General features: G+C 43.0%; 1 protein-coding gene across 1 annotated transcript in view; it reads right to left on the reverse strand.

The window, feature by feature from the left end:
- The window catches only part of ACOXL (acyl-CoA oxidase like), a 981865-nt gene that overhangs the window by 707204 nt on the left and 251214 nt on the right, over window positions 1–23447 (reverse strand). Inside the window, exon 4 of the mRNA XM_069234707.1 lies at window positions 6854–6940. Coding sequence (XP_069090808.1) covers window positions 6854–6940 — 87 coding nt within the window. The remainder of the gene's footprint in view (window positions 1–6853; window positions 6941–23447) is intronic.

Consider the following 23447-nt stretch of genomic DNA (forward strand, 5'->3'; position numbering starts at 1 on the left):
AAATAAAAGGTATCTTTGGTACACTGATAATTTGCCTTGATGTCACTGGGGAAGCAATGTAGGCCACACACACCCAAAACCCTCTCAAGTGTTGCCTATTAAAACCTTAAGGAAGCTCCATCATCTATTCCAAGAAGAGAGACCATCACCATCTCTCAAGCTTTGTGGAGGGTTTCTTACTGAAAAAACACACTTATGTCACACATAATACCTTCTTAAAATACAAGTCAGAAATGCTTGAGAAATCTGAGCTGCTTTCAGCATTTGCTCTAGAGCTCTCAATGGTGGCCCGCTAAAAATTCTTGAAGATGACTCAGTTCAAAGTATGCACTGTACTCTTGCAAAGTGTCCCAATTTGTTACAGTTTCTGCATTGTTGTTGTATAGCTGGACAGTTCTTAAACGAAGATACGTGCACCGAAGAACCACATCTGTAGCATATTAGTTTCTGATTGGTCTTGCTTCTAAAGAATGAATTATCCTGTTTTTTCTCAAAACGCTTATTGTTGCTATCATTTCGCGTATTTACAACTGCTCCAGAGATGGTTGGGTTGGCCATGGAAGCTTCTAATAGTTTGCCATCTTCCATGGAACATTCAATGCTTTTGCCAATGTCGATAGCTTTATCTAACGAAGGATCCTTTTTTTAGGAACTTCTCTTGAATTCTTTTAGAAGAACACCTGGCAACAAGTTGATCACGGATGAGTTGAGAAGCGAAATTCTCAAATTTGCATTTAGCTGCTAGCACTTTTTAACGCGGTAATAAAAGTATCAATACTCTCACTGGGGCCTTGTGACCTTGTGAATAATTTATAATGATGGACAACAATGTTCTTTGTTTTAATGAAATACTTATCCAATTGAGCAATGGCCATTTCAAACTCATCTAATTCTTCCTCTTCAGCGGGTTCATAGGCTGGGAGATGATCAAATATGTTCTGGCCCTCAAGTCCCAAATTATAATACAATAAGCTTTTTTTTCTTTGCGGTCTGAACTTATGACCATCAATGGCACCCAGATATGCTTTAAACTACCGTAACCAAAGTTTCCATTCAAGAGGCGGATCCCCTGGATCTTGTAGAAAAGGCGCTGGAGATATAACATTCTGCATGTTTCAGAACGTATAAATCATACAGTGTATATTGTAAATCTATTTTTTAGTGTTCAAATACTTTCACTGTTGTACTAAATTCTGAGCATATTTAACGTTGTAGCACTTAATGTTAATACTTTCACTGTTGTACTAAGTACTGAACTTGTTTAATGTTGTTGCACTTAATGTTAATGCCCCCGATAGAAAATAATCGAACTGAACACCAAAAGAGCAGTTCAAAACTCAAGTACTCAATTGTCAATGTCCCCAAACGAAGATGGCCGAACTGAGTACCGAAACATAATTTTCTCCTTTTTTTTTTTTTTTTTTGCATTAGTCCGTCTTCTATTTCTATCCTTTGAGCTGAGAGTTAGAAATTGAAGATCCTTCTCGAGAGCAGGACAGTAAAAGTCTCTTGGTGATTGAAAGTCTGTAAATGTCCGGATCCAACTTGTCAAAACAGCAACAGGTTTGCATAGCCAGGAAGAGCTTTGCTGAAGCTGAGGTTAAACACCTTCACTGAACTAAACCTTCGTGCCTTGGTTTAGTTCATCGCGAGTTTCACCCTTGTCGCCACTGAAGTGAAGCACACATGAAGCTTCAATAGGTATTTTCTTCATTTATTAGCATACGAGGAACAGAAGAAAATGTCTCCTAACAGCAGGGGCACAGAGGAAAGCAACCGTCTTCATAGGAACATAGAACACCATGACCTCATGTCAGTGATGTCACGCTGTTCCATGTCCTCACGAGGAAATGCAATATAATGCAATCACCACAACCTGGTTGTGCACTACACGGTTGGAGCTGTAGTATCCACCCTGACTATCACATCAACTAATACTGCCCATCCGGAGGCCTTTCTGCACAGCCCATGTTCACATCTTTTAGGGGTGCTAGTGGGACTACCTGCCCAAGAGCTCAAAGCACTGTACCTGAGTGGCTTCAAGTTTGCAGGTACACTCCTGGATGAAAGCATTAGGTTAATGAGCCATTCACTAGGTGTCTCCATCCTACAAAAACCTGTTATTTATTACAACAGTTTATCAACTGATTCTGAATACATCTGACTAGGTTAAAGCCTATAGACCTATATTTATACAGATGAAATAATGACAGAATACATATACATGGTAAACATTACAAATGCATATTTAAAAATGGTTCCTCAAGAGGTTCATATATAAAAGTATAAATGATAATTCCATAGTCCACTGATATGTAGTTTATTTTACACACACACACATACATATATATATATAAATATATATATGTAAACTTACTGGCAGTCGCCACTAAGTAGTTATAGTTAGGACCTAGTTTCTGTAGGAAAAGCGTTTTTTGTTTTGCAAATAACCTTGGCGCAGTTTGGCAAATCCTCACAAAAGTTTCAAAATTAGTACGACAGTCACTTCAGCTTCAGTCTTGAAAGTTTTGTGGCGATATGTCAAGCGAGGGGGGAGAAAAAGGGGGGCCCCAAAACATTTGTTCCCCATGTAATTTCCCCATATGTATATTAGACATGACTACTGTAGGAGGCTGGCCTGGCTTGTAGTGGGTACCAGAGGTACTTGCACCTTGTGCCAGGTCCAGTTATCCCTTATTAGTGTAGAAGAGGTGTTTCTAGCAGCTTAGGCTGATAAAAGGTAGCTATGGCATAGCAGCTTAGGCTAAACTAGGAGACATGTGAAGCTCCTACTATACCACTGGTGTCATATGCACAATATCATAAGAAAACACAATACACAGAGTTACTAAAAATAAAGGTACTTTATTTTTATGACAATATGCCAAAAGTATCTCAGTGAGTACCCTCAGTATGAGGATAAGTTATATACACAAGATATATGTACACAAACCAAACTTAGGTGAGTAATAGCAAGAAAAGTAATGCAAACATTGTAGAATTACAATAGATTGTAATAGGAGCACATAGGTATAGGGGCAACACAAACCATATACTCCAAAAGTGGAATGCGAACCACGAATGGACCCCAAACCTATGTGAGCTTGTAGAGGGTCGCTGGGACTGTAAGAAAACAGTGAGGGTTAGAAAAATAGCCCACCCCAAGACCCTGAAAACTAGGTGTAAAGTGCACCTACTACCCCCAGGGAGCACAGAAGTCGTGATAGGGGGATTCTGCAGGAAGAACAAACACCAGCAATGCAACAACAGTGGATTTCCGGACCTGAGTACCTGTAAGACAAGGGGACCAAGTACAATAGTCGCGACAGTGTCGAGAGTGGGCAGGAGCCCAGGAAATGCCAGCTGAGGGTGCAAGGAAGCTGCCACCTGTTGGAAGAAGCTTGGAGTTCTGCAAGAAAGAAGAGGACTAGGGACTTCTCCTTTGGAAGATTGATGTCCCACGTCGCGATGAAGCTTGCAGAGGTGTTCCCACGCAGAAAGACCGCAAACAAGCCTTGCTAGCTGCAAGGGTCGCGGTAGAGGTTTTTGGGTGCTGCTGTGGCCCAGGAGGGACCAGGATGTCACCACTTGGAGGAGGAGACAGAGGGGGCATCCAGCAACTCAGGGTGCCCTCACAGAAGCAGGCAGCACCCGCAAAAGTACCTGAACAGGCACTTGGAAGGAAAGTGAACCGGAGTCCAAGCGAAGTCACAAAAGGGAGCCCCACGACGCCGGAGGACAACTCAGAAGGTTGTGCACTGCAGGAAGGAGTGCCGGGGACCTAGGCTTGGCTGTGCACGAAGGAAATCCTGGAAGAGTGCACAGGAGCCGGAGCAGCTGCAAATCACCCGGTACCCAGCAATGCAGTCTAGCCTGGGGAGGCAAGGACTTACCTCCACCAAACTTGGACTGAAGAGTCACTGGACTGTGGGAGTCACTTGGACAGAGTTGCTGAGTTTCAGGGACCACGCTCGTCAGGATGAGAGGGGACCCAGAGGACCATTGTTGCAGTCTTTTGGTGCCTGCGTTAGCAGGGGGAAGATTCCGTCGACCCACAGGAGATTTCTTCGGAGCTTCTGGTGTAGGGTGAAGGCAGGCTACCCCCAGAGCATGCACCACCTGGAAACAGTCGAGAAAGCCGGCAGGATGAGGCGCTACAATGTTGCTAGTAGTCGTCTTGCTACTTTGTTGCGGTTTTGCAGGCATCCTGAGCAGCCAGCGGTCGATCCTTTGGTAGAAGGTATTGGGGGACAATCAGTATGCCAATGTGAATTGGTAAATTTAGTCACTAGCCTGTTAGTGACAAATTTGGAAAGCAGACAGAGCATAACCACTGAGGTTCTGGTTAGCAGAGCCTCAGTGAGACAGTTAGGCACCACACAGGGAACACATATATGTCACAAACTTATGAGCACTGGGGTCGTGGCTAGCAGGATCCCAGTGACACATAACAAACATACTAACAACATAGGGTTTTCACTATGAGCACTGGGCCCTGGCTAGCAGGATCCCAGTGAGACAGTGAAAACACCCTGACATATACTCACAAACACTCCAAAAGTTGGGGTAACAAGGCTAGAAAGAGGCTACTTTCCTACAGCTACAGTCTGAACCACTGCACAGAATTACACCAAACTTAGCATGAAGGTAGGTCTTGTTCCAGAAATAGCCCCGTGGTGGGTTCTTTTACTGTGAACATAGATGACGCTCTTAGACGGAAAGGTTGATTTGATATTTTATTAAGGGTGTTTTCTTATTTTCTTATGTAGGTTTTTTTATAGGTCTTTTGTTGTTTTTCCTCTCTTCAGAATCTTCTTTATTCTTCTGACTTGTCTTCTTTATTTCTCGTTTTCTTTAATTCTCAGGTATGGAGCGGTTTGCAGAGAAGAGTGGCAAGAGAGAGGAAAAAAAAAAAGAAAGGTACGGGTTATGTTGTTAGACCTTTTAATTTGAGGGTAGGGCTTGTGGGATTTTAACCAAGAGAAAAACCAGTAGAGATCTCCCAGTAAATAGGGTTAAAATAAATTATCGGTGTTCTTTTGGGAAAAGAAAACAAACTTTCTGTGAGTGAAGACAACAAAAGAGTCATCAGGGTTCCTTTGGTTTAACCAGGCATCAAAACTCGTATTTCTTTCCTATTTGAGAGCGATACGAGAAGGGATGAGAATTCCCAAGAAAAAGACATTTTAAATCCCCAGTGACAAAAAAAAAAGGAAAAACCAGAGGAAGTAAACAAACATAGAGAATAAGGAGCTATAAAGCCCCTTTCACCAATAATACCCGAGGGGTTCAGTTTGCAGGCACGCACCTGCGAAATCCACGTCCCTCCAGGGACGTGGCTGGCACTATGGCGTGAGGAGTTGCTCTCCGGTAATTCTTCTCGCAGAGTCGATACAGGTGTCAGCGTCTCCGCTCCTCTTTCTCTTCTTCCGTGTTCGTTTTTCTGGTTGGGCGTCTCTGTCCGTCTTCTGTTCATCAGTGGCGGGTGCGCCGGATCTTGGAGTTCCGGTGAGTTAAATCCGAAACCCAGGTCATCGTCCGACGACATGACTTCTGGGTGTAGAAAAGTGCCCCCGGGGGACTGTTTCGGACGTCCCGGGGGATCAGTTTGTAGCGGAGTCACGTCGGCTCTGCTACAAGCCCTTTTTGTTATTTGGTGTAAATCTGTTCAGTAGTTGCTGAGATATTTAAAGAAAATCAAATTCGTAGATCTAGAGGTGCAAGCACTTCGTGAATCCTCCAGATCTCGTGAAGAGCTCTGATTGTCTGCCAGGAAGTGCTGGCAGCCATTTTGGCTCTCAGATTCAGCCGAGTCCCAATAAAAGCTGTTAAAAAAAGAAAAGGGGGCAGAGTAGGAATACCCTGCCTCCTGCGCTTGTTAACTATTTGCCCCCCGGTGGGCCAGGTGTCAGAGATAGACAAATATGTTAAAAATTAGGAGGGGCACACTGGGCTCCCCTCCTAGGGTTCTTTTTAGCCTCAGGGACTACCCACCTAGGACTTTAAGTTAATATGGGAGGGGCCTGCAAAGAACCCTCCCCATTAGAATAAAGCCCCAAGGACCACCACCTCACCGGGGCTTTATTGATAAAAAGGAGGAGGGGTGCAGACCCCCTCCTGGGGCTTAAATATGCCCCAGGGAACACCACTTCCCCAGCGCTCTTTTGAAAAACATGACGGAGGTGGCGCGGACCCCCTGGGGACTACCATTTCTAGAGGCCAAATAATATTTTTTTAATAGAAGAAGGAACACTCGGCACCCCTCTTAAGCCATATATGGCCCACCATCTCCCAGGGGCCAGTACGTGCTATTTAAAAGAGGGGGGCCACACAGCCCCCCCTCTTGGAGCCAGAGCAAACACTAACTCCACTTCCAGCATCCAGGAGCTGTCAAATTGCTCCTACTTGCTGGAAGTGGAGTTTTCATCTGTTTCCTTGCCCGCTGCCATGTGGGCAGGGAAACAGATGATAAATTGCTCCCTCATGCAGGGAGCTGCATATTTACCTCTACAGCCTCGCAAACACACCCTGTTCTTAATTAATTCCAGCTGTACAACTTTCAAGTTATCACTATCAACTAATTTATACATGTATTGGAGATAATATACACATATATATATACATATATATATTCAAATACATAACAATGGACTATGGCATTATCATCTTCAGTTATATTAACCCTCTGGAGAGGGAGAAGGAGAGAGAGAGATACAGTAGCATATACTTTTGACAGGAATTTCTAAACCATTAACTGATATTCCAAAGTTAACATTAATATTTGTGAAACAAGCACTAGCCAATATGAACTTCAGCAATACTTAAATTTGCTAATTAAAATCTTAAATATTACCTTCAGAGGTGTAAACCATTTCACAATGTGCTCTGGACTTCCAAGGTTCATTACGGCTCCTCCAAATAGCAAGCACACAACACCACACTGCAATAAAAAAATATTATGGAAAAAATTATTTGGTGATTGTAGACACTGGGCCTTATCAAAAAAGTACACAGTACCTGTATTTGTACCCTATTTGAACCAAAACCAGCAGTACACACAAATCTGTCAGCAAAGGCTACTGATAATGTGTAACTCCTAAAGCAAAGTTCTTCACTTCTGTATTAGTTGTTTCTCCGTTCAAATGTTATTTCCAAATTGTATTATTTTTTTGCACTGAAAGAATGGTGGGTATTCTGTAGGAAGTAGTAGTATAGACACTTACCAACTATGAAATACACAATAATATACACACACACACATAACTACTGGGAATGCTGTAGAAAAAAAATCTAAAACACGGGCTGATTAATAAGTGAGAACAAGGGAGGCAAATATAGACAATGTCAATAGTTTGGGGATTTTGATAGTGAAAATCATTCCTCAAGCTGCACTTGGAACATGTACAGTACGGACACCACCACGTAAACCTTAGGTGCAATACTGAAAGCAGCAGTGCAAGTAACCCTTACATGCAGCGCACACTCAGTGCAGACAGTGCACACTTGTTTCACACACAAAATAGGTACACCACTGGCAGCAGCAGAACAAACATCCTCATGGAAAAATGGCAGAAGCATTATTGGTAACCACAGTGTAAGCTTCCCGCACAATGCTGGGAGAGAAGATTAAATAAGCATTGGCAAACCAAAAAGACCTGGTCTTGGAATACTGGTTTGACGTTTATATTTAAAACAATATTACAAGCAAATGCCACAAAAAGAAAAAAGAGGAAAACATGGCACCACTGCATAACTGTGGCGGTCATATGCTTTGTCATAGACAACATTACACTATAAAAATGTAACCATTTCATAGTTAGCATGTGTACTTAAAACAGGTACAGAAAGCCTTTTTAGTTTTAATGTATAACACAGGAAAACAGGATTATTATTTTCATAAGATAAGGTACCACTGGTTTGAATTACTGTATAAACTCAACAGGTACTGAAGGGAAAACATGGGGGAAGGAAGATAAAGATCCTCACTGAGGTGAAGCTATTATTCTCTAAACCACAACCAATACCATAAGTAGTACTGATATTCTATGTAGGATGCTGAGAACTTATCCACCCAAATGGATGTGAGGCGATGCAAAGTACAGAGCTATATAACCTATGATTGTGATTTCTAATAGGTTTTCTAGGTTACCTGTCTATCCATGCCAATGAAAGGGATTCTCTGATTAGCACAGGATTACTGTCAACAACTCAGGACACTGGATTTTACATATTTTGTATCACTTGCACATCACTGTTTCATTAACCATTAACAGGGATGATACCCATTGTGCCGGTGGGCATCCAAGAAAGGGATATCTCTGTCCTGATGAAAACACCAGACCCTAATTGGGCTTGATTTATGAGCTGAACATGCTGGCCTGTTAAACAGGGTTAATTAATTTCACCCAGCACAATATTTTTTTAATCCCTCCAAGAGGTGCACATGAATAACATCAATGATCATCCTCCAGGTCAGTTTAACAAATAATTTGTTTTCTGTCTATCACACACTTCACAGTTACAGGGTGAGTTTAAGGATAGTGTCTTTGCATACTCTACTGGAAGTACTTCTAAAATAAGGCTGAGCTCACATGTACCTGAAATCACTGGCACATATGAGAACCGGCCTATATGATGAAATATGCCACCTATGGGTGGGTGAGGCCCAGTGTGGAATATAGAAATACATTACTACTGATGTTATCAGACTCAAGCGAGAATAACAGATTCACTTTAGTGATGAGCTCTACCTTCCCTCAATCTAGTATTCCCTAAAGTACCTGTTGTGTTTATATGTTTATGTTGAGAGTTGTACTCTGGATTGCATACTATTCCCTCCTCTTTTGTGAGTAAGTGTAGGAAAGTACCCTCTTTCTTGGCTTGGTTACCCCCATTTACCTGCCAGTTTTCAGTGCCTGTCACTGCCTAATAACCAGGACCCCAGTAGTTATGCTCTCTCCTGTAAACTGTACCTTTTTCTTCTCACAATTGGCATACTTGTCCCCCGTGTAAGTCCCTAGTATATGGTACCTAGGTACCCAGGCATTGGGGTTCCAGGGGCTCCCAATGGGCTGCAGCAGTTATTCTGCCACTCACAGGGAGCCCATGCAAAGGGTTCTGCAGGCCTGCCATTGCAGTCTGCGTGAAACGGGTGCATGCACCTGTTTTCACTACAGGTCACCGCACCAAGCCACTGTGAGTGACCCCTATGGTAGGCCCTCTCAGCCCAGAGGGCAGGGTGCAGGTACCTGTGTGTGAGGGCACCTCTGCACTAGCAGAGGGGCCCCCACAAACTCCAGATCCATTTTCCTGGACTTTGTGAGTGCGGGGATGCCATTTTACACATGTACTGGACATAGGTCACTACCTATGTCCAGCTACATAATGGTAACTCCGAACCTGGGCATGTTTGGTACCAAACATGTTGGAATCATACCCTAATACTGTTGCAAGTATTGGAAGTATAATTCCATGCACCCCTTGCTACCACCAGTCTTCCAATGTTTTCGGGGCACCCAAGCTGCTGCCACACCTCAGGCAGGTTTCTGCCCTCCTGCTGCTTGATCTGATCAAGACCAAGAAGGCAGAACAAAGGATTTCCTTTGGTGGAGGGAGGTAACACCCTCTCCCTTTGGAAATAGGTCTGACTGGCTTGGGAGGCATAGCCTCCCCAATCCACTGGTGTTCTTTGAAGGGCACATTTGGTGCCCTCCGTGCATAAACCAGTCCACACCGGTTCAGGGACCCCCAGTCCCTGCTTTGGCGCGAAACTGGACAATGGAAAGAGGAATCACCACTCCCCTGTCCATCACCACCCCGGGGGTGGTGCTCAGAGCTCCTCCAGAGGGTCCCTGGGTTCTGCGATCTTGTTTCCAAGGTTGGCAGGGAACTCTGGGAGCATAGGAGTGGCCATCCCAGGCAGGTGACGTCAGAGCCCCCTCCTGATAGGGGCTTACCTGGCTAGGTGACCAATGCCGCTTTCAGGGCTATTTAGGGTCTCTCTCTTGGGTGGGTCCTCCGATTTGGCTTGCAATACTTTGCAGGATTCCTCTGCAACCTCCAATTCGACTTCTGGCCACTGGAACTGCATCTGCACCCTTCAGGAACCGACAACGCTGCAATCAACAAAGAAGACTCTTCTGCAACTTTGTTTCCACGGCTCCTTCCAGCTTTACAACATTTCCCGGGTTGTGCCTCCTCAGAAGTCAGCAAGTGTTCAGCCTGCATAAGAAGAAGAAAGATTCTCCCTTGGAGTGAAGGAGTCACTCCCCTGCAACTGCAGGCAGCTACAGCAAGCAACGATTGGCTACTTGGATCGCCCCTCATCTTGAGCTGCGTGGATCCTGCATCACGGGTGGTGGTCCGAAGGATTCCTCTTGGTCCTCTCTGCCAGCAGTCCAATTCTGGTGGAGGTAAGCCTTTGACTTCCAACGCAGGACAGTACCCTGTGCACTCCGTCTCTTGCAGCTGTCAAGGCTTGTTTGCAGCTCCTCCAAGGGATCTTCAGGAGATGTGTAGCTCCAGCCCCCCGCACTCCTTCCTGCAAAGCACATACTCCTGCGTGGTTCTCCGGAGGCGTGGGATCCTCTTATGTAGTGCTGCATGGGCTTCTTCTGTGACTCCTGTGTCCCCGTCCTGTGGGATTCCTGTGGTTGCTGCCTCTGCTCCTGTGGACTCTCTGCGACGCTGAGGGTCCCCTGTGACTCTCCTCCTGGGTTGAGTCCTCCTGGGCCTTTCTGGCCCCCGGCCGCACCACTTTTCCACTAACTGCAAGTTCGCCTTTGCCAAGGCTTGATGGTGGAATTCCTGCACCGACACCAGTCTGCAATCTTCCTTCCAGCATGGGACATCTTCTGCATCCATCAGGAACTCTTCTCCGGCTCCAGGGCTGCAGTGCTGACCTGTTCATCACCGTTAACCAACTCCTGCAACTACAGCTGGGTGGGTAGTAGCTCCTGCTCCTCCTAGACTCCAATGTGACTCTTGAACTTGGTCCCCTCTCTCCACAGGTCTTCTTTCTTCAGTAATCCACCGCTGGTTTTCTTGCAGTCTTCTCTGGGTGTCTTTTCTTCTTCTTTTTCCTCCTTTTTGGTGGTTTGGGAAAAATACAGTGATTTACTCCTGCTTTCCTGGTCGCGGGGGTACTGTGTTACTTACCTTTGTAGTTTTCTAGTACTCCCAGCTCACCCCTACACATTCCACTTACCTGGGTGTTCGCATTCGATTTTTTTAGTATATGGTTTGCGCTCTTCCGAGGGTATTGCTATTAGCACTGAACCTTTTCTATGCCTATTTCTGATTGCTAGTGTATTACTTGGCTCCTATTGGAGAGGTGCCCTTCTAGTATTCTGTGGTATTGTGTTCCTTTCATTTTGAAACACTGAGTGTTCTCTGTCATGTGTTTAAGTGCTGTGTGACTACAGTGGTATTGCATGAGCTTTGCAGGTCTCCTAGATAAGACTTGGCTGCTCATCCACATCTACCTCCAGAGAGCCTGGCTTCTAAACACTGCCTTCACTTCATTAAGAGAGGATACCTTGACCTGGTATAAGATGTAAGTACCTTGGATACCCATCACATACCAAGCCAGCTTCCTACAGCAAGTTTGAATTATTTTCACCTGAAGACAAACAATTATGACTAAAAACATACTAAAAAATAAAGTATAAAAAGAAGAAAGGATAGCCCCACCATCCCTGGAACTAAAGTGAACTCCTTTTTTAGGAGGATGAGCACATGTAATTAGAATTATGTCTTTACTCACAGTGCAAGAGAACCAATAACTAACATGGGCTTACCTTGTGCCCACTTTGTATGCTGTGGTGGAGGAAAGTAAAATGTGAATGACAGTTGATCAGACTAGTGGATGAAGAGGACTGACACAAAGCTCCACTATGTATGTATATGTACTTTGTTTTTATGAATATTTTTAATTATAAGAGGCTGGTGAGACAACTAATGCTGTGTCTAGGGAAGAGCCAAACAGGGACAAGAAAAACTCGACACAGGTAGGTGTAAAAAAGTTACACTGGCAACCTACAGTGTTAAAATGAATAGACAAAACTAATAGAAGACTACAAATCTGAGAACAGGCACAACTAGCCAACATGTGAAAAACAGAAGGCTACTTCCAGAATAATGGTTGAGGGACATGGCCTCTGACTAAGGCTTACAACGGTGCCACTGGTTGATGTATTAAATGAGTGACACAGCAGGGCAGCTTTCGTCTCTCCTAAGTAAACAATGGCTGGGAGTAGATGTCTTAAAGGGTCCCTTTTTCCCATATACTGATAACTGTCAAGTCACTCAGTTTATTTTATTTATTCTTATTTGAAACATTTGCTTTGTAACTAGTACACTTCAGCTACATGTCAATACCTGGCCCCAACAAAGATCTCAAAGTCAGGCATGATGAAGAACTCAGTGCCTCAATTGAAGGAAATGCACCATCTCAAGTTCATTTGTGCTCCTTCTATTGCAAAATTGATGAGATGTTTTCTTCCTCTCAAACATATCAGATACCCATTTTTCTGTCCCCATTCCCTCATTTAATTTGCTGATGTCAGCTCTGTAGCATGTGCTGGGTTCATGATGCATCATGCACAATTCACCCTTTCTCTCCTGCTTCTTTCTCAAACTTTGATTCAAATTTGAGGACCTAAATTCCTTCTCTGCCTTAATTTCTTCTCTAACGTTCTTCTCGTCCTTCCAGACGCACAAAATATTCACTCTCCTCTCATTATAGTCTTTAGCAAATTCACACTCTTCTTTTCTTAAACTACACACACTCCCTTTCAGTTTGTTTAGCATTAGGGTTAGTTTGTGCAACTATATTCAAATATATACTATAGGTTACCCTATTCTCAGTATTCCCAGAAACAGAAAGGTCCTCCAGCGGTAGCTGTAGACAGGTATTACCCCACCTGCTGAAGAAGGAAGAAAAGTACAAATCAGACAATTCTTGACCTCCATGATGTTAACATTCACCCAACACATTTATGTAGATATTATCTTTAAAACTACCAATTAAACCTTCCCTATGTGTCAGTGTGATATGTTCAATTTCATAATGTACTGAAGTCAACTCAACTTGTGTGGAAACATATCCAACTTGAGAAATTAGGCACAGCAATAGGCCAATTAATGCTATTAGTGTCACTCTTTGGGAAATCACACCAACAATTTTACATCATCTGCTGTATGCCAAGGTTAAAAGAATTAAGGACTCAAAAATGAGTCTTCATGAGAGCTTTTTTTTTTAAAACAATAATAAATCTTCTTTTGTCCTGTTTTTAACCCCTTCGCTGCCAGGCCTTTTCCCCCTCCTGTGCCGAGCCTTTTTTTGGCTATTTGGTGCAGTTCGTGCTTAGGCCCTCATAACTTTTTGTTCACATAAGCTACCCACGCCAAATTTGCGTCCTTTTTTTCCAACATCCTAGGGATTCTAGAGGTACCCAGACTTTGTGGGTTCCCCAGAAGGAGGCCAAGAAATTAGCCAAAATACAGTGAAAATTTCGTTTTTTGCAAAGAAATGGGAAAAAGGGGCTTCAGAAGAAGGCTTGTGGTTTTTCCCCTGAAAATGGCATCAACAAAGGGTTTGCGGTGCTAAAATCACCAGCTTCCCAGCTTTCAGGAACAGGCAGACTTGAATCAGAAACCCCAATTTTTCAACACAATTTGTGCATTTTACTGGGACATACCCCATTTTTACGATTTTTTGTGCTTTCAGACTCCTTCCAGTCAGTGACAGAAATGGGCATGAAACCAATGCTGGATCCCAGAAACCGAGGGGATATATAGGGCTTGTAGGTTCATCAAGAACCCTAGGTACCCAGAGCCAATAAATGAGCTGCACCCTGCAGTGCGTTTTCATTCTATACCAGGTATTCAGCAATTAATTTGCTGAAATATAAAGAGTGAAAAATAGCTATCAAGAAAACCTTTGAATTTCCAAAAAGGGCACAAGATAAGGTGTTGAGGAGCAGTGGTTATTTGTACATCTCTGAATTCCGGGGTGACCATACTAGCATGTGAATTACAGGGCATTTCTCAAATAGATGTCTTTTTTTACACACTCTCTTATATTTGGAAGGAAAAAATGTAGAGAAAGACAAGGGGCAATAACACTTGTTTTGCTAATCTATGTTCCCCCAAGTCTCCCGATAAAAATGATACCTCACTTGTGTGGGTAGGCCTAGCGCCCGCGACAGGAAACGCCCCAAAACGCAACGTGAACACATCACATTTTTTTAAAGAAAACAGAGGTGTTTTTTGCAAAGTGCCTACCTGTAGGTTTTGGCCTCTAGCTCAGCCGGCACCTAGGGAAACCTACCAAACCTGTGCATCTTTTAAAACTAGAGACCTAGGGGAATCCAAGATGGGGTGACTTGTGGGGCTCTGACCAGGTTCTGTTACCCAGAATCCTTTGCAAACCTCAAAATTTGGCTAAAAAAAAAAAAAAAATCCTCAAATTTAGGTGACAGAAAGTTCTGGAATGAGAGAGGAGCCACAAATTTCCTTCCACCCAGCGTTCCCCCAAGTCTCCCAATAAAATGATACCTGACTTGTGTGGGTAGGCCTAGCACCCGCGACAAGAAATGCCCCAAAACGCAACGTGGACACATCACATTTTTTTAAAGAAAACAGAGGTGTTTTTTGCAAAGTGCCTACCTGTAGATTTTGGCCTCTAGCTCAGCCGGCACCTAGGGAAACCTACCAAACCTGTGCATTTTTGAAAACTAGAGACCTAGGGGAATCCAAGATGGGGTGACTTGCGGGGCTCTGACCAGGTTCTGTTACCCAGAATCCTTTACAAACCTAAAAATTTGGCTAAAAAAACACGTTTTCCTCACATTTCGGTGACAGAAAGTTCTGGAATCTGAGAGAAGCCACAAATTTCCTTCCACCCAGCGTTCCCCCAAGTCTCCCGATAAAAATGATACCTCACTTGTGTGGGTAGGCCTAGCGCCCGCGACAGTAAATGGCCCAAAACACAACGTGGACACATCACATTTTTTCATAGAAAACAGTGCCTACCTGTGGATTTTGGCCTCTAGCTCAGCCTGTCCCAGGGGGGGCAGAAATGGCCTAAAATAAATTTGTCCCCCAACCCCCCAATCTCCCCCCCCTCCCCGGGAGTGACCCTTGCCTATGGGGTCGCTCCCCCTGCGTGACATTGGCGCAAAAAAAAAAATCCCCGGTTCCTAGTGGTTTATGCCCCCCATGGGGGCAGATTGACCTACAATTGGCCAATCTGCCCCCAAGGGGGGCAGAAATGGTCTAAATACAATTTGCCCCCCAGGGGAGCGACCCTTGCCTAATGGGTCGCTCCCCATCTCTAAAAAAACAAACAAACAAAAAAAAAAAACACAAAAAAACAATTTGCCCTGGCGCCTAGAGGTTTCTGCCCCCCCCCCGGGGGAAGATCAGCCTAATACCAATAGTCTGATCTGCCCCCAGGGGGGGCGGAAATGGCCTAAAATAAATTTGCCCCCCCACCCCCCCCCGGGGAGCGACCCTTGCCTACAAGGTCGCTCCCCTTGCGTGACAGCGCAAAAAAAAGACCCCTGTGCCTAGTGGTTTCTGCCCCCCTTGGGGGCAGATTGACCTAAAATCGGCCGATCTGCCCCCAAAGCGGGCAGAAATGGCCTAAATACAATTTGCCCCTCCAGGGGAGCAACCCTTGCCTAAGGGGACGCTCCCCATCTGTAAAACACAACAACAACAAAAATCCCTGGTGCCTAGTGGTTTCTGCCCCCCGTGGGGGCAGATCGGCCTAATAAAAATAGGCTGATCTGCCCCCATGGGGGGCAAAAATGGCCTAAAATAAATTTGCCCCCCAGGGGAACGACCCTTGCCTAAGGGGTCGCTCCCCTAACATGAAAAACAAACAAACAAAAAAAACTCCCTGGTGTCTAGTGGTTTCTGCCCCCCTTGGGGGCAGACTAGCCTCATAAAAATAGGCCAATGTGCCCCCAAGGGGAGCAGAAATTGCCTAAATATAATTTGCCCAACTAGGGGAGCGACCCTTGCCTAAGGGGTCGCTCCCCACCTCAAAAAAAAAAAAAAAAAAAATCCCTTTATCTCTAGTGCCTAGAGGTTTCTGCCGATCTGCCCGCAGGGGGGGGGGCAGAAAAGGTCTTCAAAAAAAAAATGCCCCCCCCTGGGAGCGACCCTTGCCCAATGGGTCGCTCCCTTTTGTCTGTTTCATAAATAAAAAAGACATTCCTGGTGTCTAGTGGGCGTTTTGACAGCCGGATTGCTTTACAATCCGGCTGCCAAAACGCAGAGAGAGACTTCAAAGGGAAGGAAATACATTTCCTTCCCTTTGAAGCCTCTCTGCCTCCTCCCCGTGATCGGAAGAGAAATGCTTTGCATTTCTCTTCCGATCATCGCTCTGGAAGCTGAGCTTCCAGCGCGAAGGAGGAGGCATTGTGATTGTCAGCGCGCGCTGACTTCACAGGGGAGTGGAGGAGGGGGGGAATCGGGGGTGGAAGGGGAAGGGCTTCCCCTTCCATCCCTGACTTGGGGGGGTGTGGGGGAACCCCACAGAGGGAGCGCTAGCGCTCCCTCTGGGCTGGGTGGCCAGGACGTAATGGTTACGTCCTGGGCACAGCAGCACTGTGCCGCAGGACGTAACCATTACGTCCTCGGCACAGAAGGGGTTAAACAATAATAATAAAAAAATAAAAATAAGACTTCAAACGAACTTTTTTTTTGTTGTTTATTCAGTGCTTTTGTTCAGTTCATAATTTCAGACTCTTTTTCCTCATTTCAATACTTCGCAAAGTTAAAAATTTTAGTCTCAGAAAATAATTTACTATCATCTATTAGAATTAGCAAAAATAAAGCTGGCTCTTCCTCCTCCTCACCATTTTCAAAGACTAATCAGCAACAATTTATTAAATCGTAAACCTCTGTAGCCGAATCTTCTTCTTCTTCTGACAGAGGAGCAAGATGCGCCCATTTAGTTGAAGAGAAGTTTCTGTTCGGGATTCTCTTTCTCATTGGTCTTTTAGCAACAGGCAATTCACTATCATTGTTCACTGAATCAATCTCAATTATTTCTAGTTCTTCCCTGTTCGAACGCGATATTTCATTCTTCCAGCGTCTTTTCTTGTAAGTTCTCTTCACAGCCTTAGGAGATAGTCAGTCTCCATACTTGTACTCTGGTATCTTCACTTGTGACTACTGCTGAGTCTTATTCACTCACAAACTTGTGCTTTGACCAGCATCAGCAGCTCAACTCACTGTGAACTGTTTTCTTCCCCTCAGAGTTCTCAAGATTTGAGTTTTCAACTGGATCTTTAGATGAGCTGGTCAGAGACTATTTGTTGCTGCTGCTTGTGGGTTTCTAACAGTTCTTCACTCTGATTCTCAAATTGAAGCTGCCTACTAGTAACTTCACCAAGATCTTCCCCTTTACTGTCATCCTCAATGTAACCTACTTCCTCTCCAAATTTTAGCCCCACCCCTACACCAGATCCAACTTGTAAACTTTTGCTTGAGTCTGTTAATCAGTGGTTGTTGTAACCATCTTATCACAGTATTCACTCTTCTTGTCTGAGCCACATTGATCCACTGTGGGATTCCAGCACACTTTACAGAAGTACTAGTCGCAAGCACAACTTGATATGGACCTTGTCAATGGACTTCAAGGAAAGGTTTAGGGACATGCTTCGTCACCAGGATCTAGTCTCCTTGCTGCTGTGGATGGCACTGGATTTATTTTGTCAGTTCTGTTGCCAAATTCACCTGATGAAAGGCATATTTCACCACATCAGCCAGACCTTTGCAGTTATCTAATACAATATCATCGGTTATTAACAAGTTTTGTTGAAGGACTGCATGTGATCCTCATGGCTCTGGCCATTACCACTTCAAGGAGCAAGAGTCCAATCTTTGTTGTTTAGAGTATTTCTAATGCTTATGAGAGCAAGAGGAAGAGCATCAGGCCATTTCAGATATTTTCACCAGCTTGTTCTTGATAGTCCAGTTCATTTTTTCTACAATGCTAGATGCCTGAGGACGATAACTACAGAGGAACTTTTGCACAATCTGGAAACTCAATTTAAGCACCTCATTTTTAAAATGAGTTCCATGGTTTGTCTTGATAGAGGTTGGCAGTCCTAAACGTGGAATTAATTCCCTTAACATGAGCTGGCAACTGTCATACTGTCACATTTCCGAGTTGGATAAGCTTCAACCTACCAAGAGAACAAGCAGACAGCCCTTTGTTTTCAGATATGATTCACATTGGCAATGGTTCTCTTACCCCAATTATTCCTCTGACAAACGACAAATGTCTGATAAATATTTTGCAACACCTCTGAATTGTGTATTGAACCAAACTTTCTGAAAGTCCTGGTCATTGAATCCCTCCCTTTATGCTTTTGGCCAATGCAAATAGCAGGCCATGGAATGCAGTATGGAGTCCAGAAGTACATATTTGAATTGAGGAGTAATCCTTTTTGCAACCAGGTAATTACCATTTCTGTCTTTCATCTTCTGGTGCCACCTCCTGGGAACGCCTCAATTAAATGAATGTGGTCTGTATTGGGTTTAACAGAAAACAATGTACGCAATTTGTATTTTCAGCACTACTTGCACTGGGTTCATTCAGTCCTGATTCTGGCACTGTCATTCAGTTATTTGTTCTCACAAATTCACTCTCAACTGTGTTATTCTTTGCCACTTGGTCAGAGTATTTATTTCCCATTGTGACTATGTTGTCACCAGCCTTATACTAAACACCTAAAATTTCATAAAGTTATTGAATTGCTTCCAAAAGATCAACAATATAGGAATCATTGCTGATGGGCGTACCAAAACATGTCATAAATCCCCTTTGTGACGACAGCAACCCAAAACCACATACCACTCCAAATCCATACTAGTTGTCTATGTACATTTTCACATTCAGTTCATTTGCAAGGCAATACGCACTTGTCAATGCAATCACCGATGCCACTTGTGCTGAAGTTATGTTAGGCTGGTATGATGCTTCAATAATTTCAGAAATGGAAAAGGATGCACAGGCAGCTTTTAGTGCTCCAAGATGGTGTCTCGAACAAGAACCATCTACAAACAAGATCGAATCAGCCATTTCAAGATGGACATTTTTAATATCAGGTCTTGGTTTGGTGCATTATTCTGTAACATTCAAACAATTGTGATCTTGATAATCATAATCATTATCATTATGTTCTTCAATGCTGTCTGAAATAGGTAACAGTGTTGCAGGGGTCAAAGAATTACACCTTCTAATTCAGATGCTTTGAGTTGCCAGTATGATTTGCACATCCCTTGTGAGGCAACGGTTTGTCAGATGCTGAGTTCTGGTACGGCCTCAAATCACACAAAAACCCCTTACACCATTGATGATATTCATTATTCTTGCAGGTCGCATAAATCTCTCACGCCTCTTCTCAACATGCGTTTCAACTTGTACACTGAAGTCCACTCCTAGGCGGGAAGTGATTCACCCTATGTGCTTATTTCTACATCATGAGAAACACAATGCTTTATATAGAAATTATGTAGTATTCAAATAAAGTGATCAAAAAACTGATGCTACTGCTCTCATGAACCTATGGGGTAGTCAAAATAAAAAATATGTACGGGTGACAATACATTTGGTTGTACATGTCCACATACATAAATGAATATATAATAGACTTCCACAATATAAACAAGTGTCCACAAGAATAAGTGTAAACACATATAAGTGTCCAGTACATGCAAGTGCTTTTATATAATATTGTAAACCATTAGTGGTGTCAACCTTTTACTTGAGGAACATACGGGAAAGGGAAAACCTTGATGTTATCCCCGATATCGTCAACTTAAACTCATATGGCCCTTGGAAGGAGCATATACCACTTATCAGTTTATGCAAATGAGGAGAATTCAACCCTTTCTTTTGTGCATGTTGCACTTGTCTTACTGTAGTCTTACTGGCCCTAGTTCGGCTTTACAAAAATAGGCTGATGCGTTTCGACCTTCATTGTTGGGCCTAGGATTTCATGGAAGGTCTTCTTCAGGGCTGCTGATTAGTTGAAAAGGAGGAGGGGACACATGCCCAAAGGTCTACATGCTCATTCACTTTCTTCTATAGGTTGGGGGCCCAAGGTAATTTGTTTTTGTCCTCAATAGGGAGAGTGGGAAAAAAACATGTGTTTTTCTAGAAGTTCCTAGTGGGGACTGTAGGGTAGTTGTGCTTGCCTTGAAAAATAATTTGAGACGCACTTGATTGCGCTGAGAGTTAAGCATCTGTCTGGCGCTGGTGGCAGCAACGTGCACTAATGGAGGGCTTGTTTCTGATAGTTCGCGTCTCCACAGGGTATTTGGTAGAGTCAGCAAAATTTGTACAGAATGAGGAACATACACAAGGAGCATATGTTCCATTATAATCCCTTCACTGATCAACTGCAATGGAACTGCAATGCAAACAACTGCAACCACCTTCAGACAACCAGGAAGAGCTTCATTTACTGGATCTAACACAAAATAAAAAGAAACAGCAGGTCTCATCACCCACTTCATGTTTTAGAGTCAGTAAGAGGAGACCCACTCTTCTCACGGCAGAAAAGGAAAAGATCCTTACCATAATCAGCCATTCCAATGGCAGATGCACTCTACAAATGTTCTCTTAATTAGAGGTGTGGAATTTTAAAAATATCTGCTTGTCCATGGGATGAGATGCTTTATAAAACTACTTGTCCTGAAAAAATTACACTTGTCTCTTTGGTGCCATGGAGTGAGATGAAAAATTGGCAGCATTCTCATTATTTCAGAGCTTTAATAATAGCCTCTCCGATTATGCCAGGGCTCATATTAAGGAGAGTTTGTATTGTAGCATTGCCCTGATTTTGTTGCATTTTTGCAAATCAACATACTGGGGTTGGAAGTAGCGAGAAGTGGTAGTTCCAGGGTTGGAATAAGCTTTTAACTTTGCACACTTACAAACTTGCATGTTTAACAGTTTTCACAAACTCTTCTCTAATCTCTTTCCATACTGGAAAAGGTAAGAAATATATTCCTGACAAGGGCAGAAGTAAATTTTGTTCCAGGGTCGGAAAAAAAGAGGTTGTAGGTAGAGTGAACTTGCAAACTCTTAACAGTTTTTCGCAAACATACACATGCATATTTGCTCACGCTAAAATGCATTTCACAACCCTTTTATAGGAGTATAGTTTTCAGGTCTACTTCTATAAATTCTTGTGAATTCTTTGAAGTATTAAGACTGGAGTAACACAAGGACATATCTCAAAGGTGCACTTTTGTGACTTTCTTTAATTGGGCCCCTAATAACGTCAGCCGGTACTAACAGCTTTTGTTTTTATTAAAATGATATAAATGTATAACTTCATATATGGTTTGCTTCACTATAAGTGACAGCATTTTGTCTCTCACAAGGAGCCCTTCATCACACAAAATAATTTCTTTCAGCGTCAGGAACTACTATGGCAATGTGTGCATTTTGAGACCTAAAACGCATTCTAGCTTTTAGCCAATGTTTTTGTTACATTTCTGAGGTCCCAGCAGCTCCTACAACAATAAAAGGTTTTACAAAAACTGTCAAAACAAATGATGCATAGACAAACCCAAAAGGGTAGCAATCTGTGCCCTACCTATTGTCTTAGCTCATACTTGTTTATTTTCATATTCCTCATAATTTTGTTAAAAATAGTTTTACATTAATTTTCTATCAATAACATTCTTTGGAAATACTAGTGTATATCAAACACATTTTGCTAAATGATGAGTCAAAGAAATGGTACCTAAAATGGCACAAATTAGCTAAATGTTTTTCTTCCAGTTGCCGTTTTATTATGTACATTTTATTTTGAAAGAGAAGAATCATTAATCTTGCTTTCATGCTGCTGGGATTATTTGCATCTAATTAGAGAGCATTCTGGGAGCATTGTAGGTAGTCTCAAATGTTTTAACTTTGTCAACGTGTGTGAACATTTTTATACTGAACTCACAGTCAGTGGTGCAAGCCAACCTCACACCATTTCCTCAGAGCGCTCCACTATTAACAAAGACTTTGCATTAATGAACCATAAATATGTGTTTGAAGAGCATGGACGTATGTCTACAAATTTTATCTCAACTGCAGACAATGCTTTTTCACAGATCCATAGGGTGGTACTGTGAAATGGCAGAGAAAGTGCTACAGGCGTTGGGCGGCCTAGGCCAAAGGACTAAATAAACATGGAAACATGCCCTTGACCCCAAACAATAAGTCCTGGGCATCAGGCAATAGGAATTCCACAATTGATGTCTTAGCTTTCAGAAGGCCTTCATACATTTGTCATCAAATGGTACCAGAACCCTGATATCACTGTGAGTCAGCCTTTTTAAAGACTTCGCAGTTAGGGAAAGGTTTGGAATCCACAGAAGGCAGTAGCCAACTATTCCCAGGAACATTCTCTCCACTCCTGGGTAGCTGAAGGATTCATCTACAGGATTGCAGAAACGCATTGGACCCTTTTTTCTATGTGATGATCAAGATAAATCACTTCTGAGTTATAGTGCTGAATCTTTGTAGATGAGACCCTGTGATGATTGTTAGCAAGATTATTCAGAAGTGCAAGTGGTACATAGTTTTCATTCTTCATTTGACCATGATGACACTAACGGGTCATCAATGTACTCAACCAAAACTGAATAAGGTAGCTGCAAACTTTCCAAATCTTTCTTTAGGATGTTACTAAAAATGTAAGGATTTTCAGTATACCCCTGTAAAATTTGACATGAAACGAGATCTTTATTTTGGAATTGGAAATGGAAAAAGATATTGACTATCCTCATGCAGTGGAATGGAGAAGAAAGCTTGGCATAGGTCAATGACTGTTACCATTCAATATCTGCACACATCTGAAACAATAGTACTGCATGGGAACAGTATCTGGTTTATTTTTCAAAGATCCTGCACTCTTCTCCACTTACCACTCGTTTTTTTAATGCTCATCACAGAAGAGTCTCACGGACTACCAAGCATCTCTTGTAGAATACCTTTTTCTATCATTTTTTCTATAATGGACAGGCTTCATTCCTTCCTCTGCTTCTTTGAAAGTTTACATTGCCAAATTCAAGGATAAACTGCATTAGGATTGACCTGAATCGTGAAGGGTTTTGCACTTTGTATCAATCCTATCTCTTTTCCTGTGATTCTCTAAATTTTCTTTGATAGTGTGCCTTCAATCTGGAGGCAGATCATCTTTGTGAGAACTGGAAACAGTTCACCTCTCAAATCTTGAGATTCTATTTCAAACATTACATTACTGGAGCTACAGTGATATTTGTATGGAACTGACTTTCACTTGGCATGTAGGCCTGAATTGTATTTTGCTGCATCTGGGGAATAAAATCCTTCTGGATTCAATCTTGATTATGTCTACACTTGTGTTTCCAATACCCAGTTTTACTACAGAAACAAC

Source organism: Pleurodeles waltl, chromosome 5 (assembly GCF_031143425.1).
Source record: "Pleurodeles waltl isolate 20211129_DDA chromosome 5, aPleWal1.hap1.20221129, whole genome shotgun sequence".
NCBI classification, from domain to species: domain Eukaryota; kingdom Metazoa; phylum Chordata; class Amphibia; order Caudata; family Salamandridae; genus Pleurodeles; species Pleurodeles waltl.